The sequence below is a fragment of the Argentina silus genome, assembly GCF_951799395.1.
Source record: "Argentina silus genome assembly, chromosome: 6".
Taxonomy (NCBI): domain Eukaryota; kingdom Metazoa; phylum Chordata; class Actinopteri; order Argentiniformes; family Argentinidae; genus Argentina; species Argentina silus.
The window spans coordinates 1,372,378-1,374,877 of record NC_139660.1 but is presented as its reverse complement, the minus strand read 5'-3'; the positions used below and the strand labels follow the sequence as shown (position 1 = coordinate 1,374,877).

General features: G+C 58.0%; 1 protein-coding gene across 1 annotated transcript in view; it reads left to right on the top strand.

The window, feature by feature from the left end:
- Window positions 1–2,500, top strand: part of suco (SUN domain containing ossification factor) — a 55,244-nt gene that overhangs the window by 39,715 nt on the left and 13,029 nt on the right. The window contains exons 14-15 of the mRNA XM_083671513.1: window positions 1,981–2,072; window positions 2,263–2,445. Coding sequence (XP_083527639.1) covers window positions 1,981–2,072; window positions 2,263–2,445 — 275 coding nt within the window. The remainder of the gene's footprint in view (window positions 1–1,980; window positions 2,073–2,262; window positions 2,446–2,500) is intronic.

Genomic DNA, 2,500 nt, shown 5'->3' with positions numbered 1-2,500 from the left:
AGGGGGGAGGGTACGACAGGACGGTGGGGGAGGGGAGGGGGGAGGGAGGGGGGAGGGTACGACGGGACGGTGGGGGAGGGGAGGGGAGGACGGGAGAGGACATGTTCCAGTGTTTGCAGCTACTTCAGTGGAACAGGCCAAGTCTTTATGTCTCCCTCTGGGCGACAGAACACAGTCGGACAAAACAACAGCCTGCTTTATTCAGCACCACAACACAGCCTCTCATTCCTCGCTGGACGTTGTTGGAAGCGTTTGTTCGAGACCTGTAGCTTTGCTAATGGAAGTTTGTATTGGTGTGTATCAGTGTTCGCCTTAAAAAGCCTGTTTATGTACTGTACTGTTTTCCATTAGGTTTTCCAGGAAAGCCCGGGCCCATACTGTGAGACGCTGTGTGTCTATAGGATTTCTAGGAAATGTGTGTTGTTCTGGCCCGCGGCCCGGTTCACTTTGGCTCAGACTAAAATACTTCCTGGTCTGCCAGCACTTACACCCCCCCAGGGCTCTCTCTCTCTCTCCCTCCCTCCCTCCCCCCTCCCTCCCTCCCCCTCGCCGATACATCATACTAACTGGGTTAGGGGGCCCAGAGTAGGGCTGGCTGTGCATTACTTCATATGCTCTGTATATGGAGGTATTGCACACACACACACACACACACACACACACAGCCACTCCCTATGGCCCTATATGGAGGTTCCATACAGGCAACTGTATGTGAGCGATGTGGAACACGCCCTCCTCAGATGACCTCACAGCATACAGGGCTTCTAGGCCACGCCCTCCTCAGATGACCTCACAGCATACAGGGCTTCTAGGCCACGCCCTCCTCAGATGACCTCACAGCACACAGGGCCTCTAGGCCACGCCCTCCTCAGATGACCTCACAGCACACAGGGCCTCTAGGCCACGCCCTCCTCAGATGACCTCACAGCACACAGGGCTTCTAGGCCACGCCCTCCTCAGATGACCTCACAGCACACAGGGCCTCTAGGCCACGCCCTCCTCAGATGACCTCACAGCACACAGGGCCTCTAGGCCACGCCCTCCTCAGATGACCTCACAGCACACAGGGCCTCTAGGCCACGCCCTCCTCAGATGACCTCACAGCACACAGGGCCTCTAGGCCACGCCCTCCTCAGATGACCTCACAGCACACAGTGCTTCTAGGCCACGCCCCTCCTCAGATGACCTCACAGCACACAGGGCTTCTAGGCCACGCCCTCCTCAGATGACCTCACAGCACACAGGGCCTTTAGGCCACGCCCTCCTCAGATGACCTCACAGCACACAGGGCTTCTAGGCCACGCCCTCCCCAGACAGGAGAAGGCACCTTAAAAGACCTCCTCCTGCAGTCAGCGTCTTAGATAGGGGCCATGGACTGGTTGTCCTCCCTGCTGAGGTGGATGTACTTCTACCCACCGCGCACACACACACACACACACCACACACACACACACACACACACACACACACCGCCCTAGAGGAGTAAAGATCAGGTCAGGTTGAGGGAAGGTTGTGCGCGGAGGTCATGAGAGAGTTGACTGGAAGGTGCCCCCTCGCCCCCCCCCCCACCCCCTCCTCCTCCTCCTCACATCTCTGTCACTGGTTCAATGTTCAGATCCACCTCACTCTGCTCCCCTCAGCAGACAGATAAGCTCAGCGGTGAGGTGAGGTGATAGGTGTAGCTGTGTGGATGGAGGTTGGCCTGGTGTTGAAGCCCCCCTTATCTCCCCCAGGCCTGGGGGCTGAGTGGCAGGGCCTTGTTGGCTTTAGATAACAGAGAACAGAGAACATGTATGGGGAAACACTGTGTGTAATCTCCCTGTGTGTTTGACTGAACTCTGCCCTCCTATAGGGCATGTGGGGGGTGTGATGGGAGGCCTGGGAGCTGAGGAGAGTGTGTGTGTGTGTGTGTGTGTGTGTGTGAGAGAGAGAGAGAGAGGAATAACCATAACCGTGTGTGTGTGTGTGTGTCTTCTCCAGGGTGTTTGGCACCAGCATGGTGGAGGAGTATGAGGAGATAGCAGACTCCCAGTACCCCTCTGAGAGGCTGGAGTACCTGGACGAGGACTACGGTAAGATGGTGTGCGTGTGTGTGTGTTTGTTCCATCTATGTGTGTGTGTGTGTGTGTGTGTGTGTGCCTCTGTGTGTGTGTGTGTGCTATCTGTGTGTGTGTGTGGCCACGCCTGTGTGTGTGTGTGTGCGTGCCTCTGTGTGTGTGTATATGCTCCCAGCTCTGACCTCTGACCTCTCTCCCTCCCCAGACTACCCTCCTGGCTACCAACCCTCTGAGGACAAGTCTTCCAAGAACCTCCTGGGCTCAGCCACGAGTACGTCCTGTTCAAACGCACCCGAGTCTCCCACGGGGCCCGAGTCTCCCACGGGGCCCGAGTCTCCCACGGGGCCCGAGTCTCCCACAGGGCCCCGAGTCTCCCACAGGGCCCCGAGTCTCCCACAGGGCCCCGAGTCTCCCACAGGGCCCGAGTCTCCCACAGGGCCCCG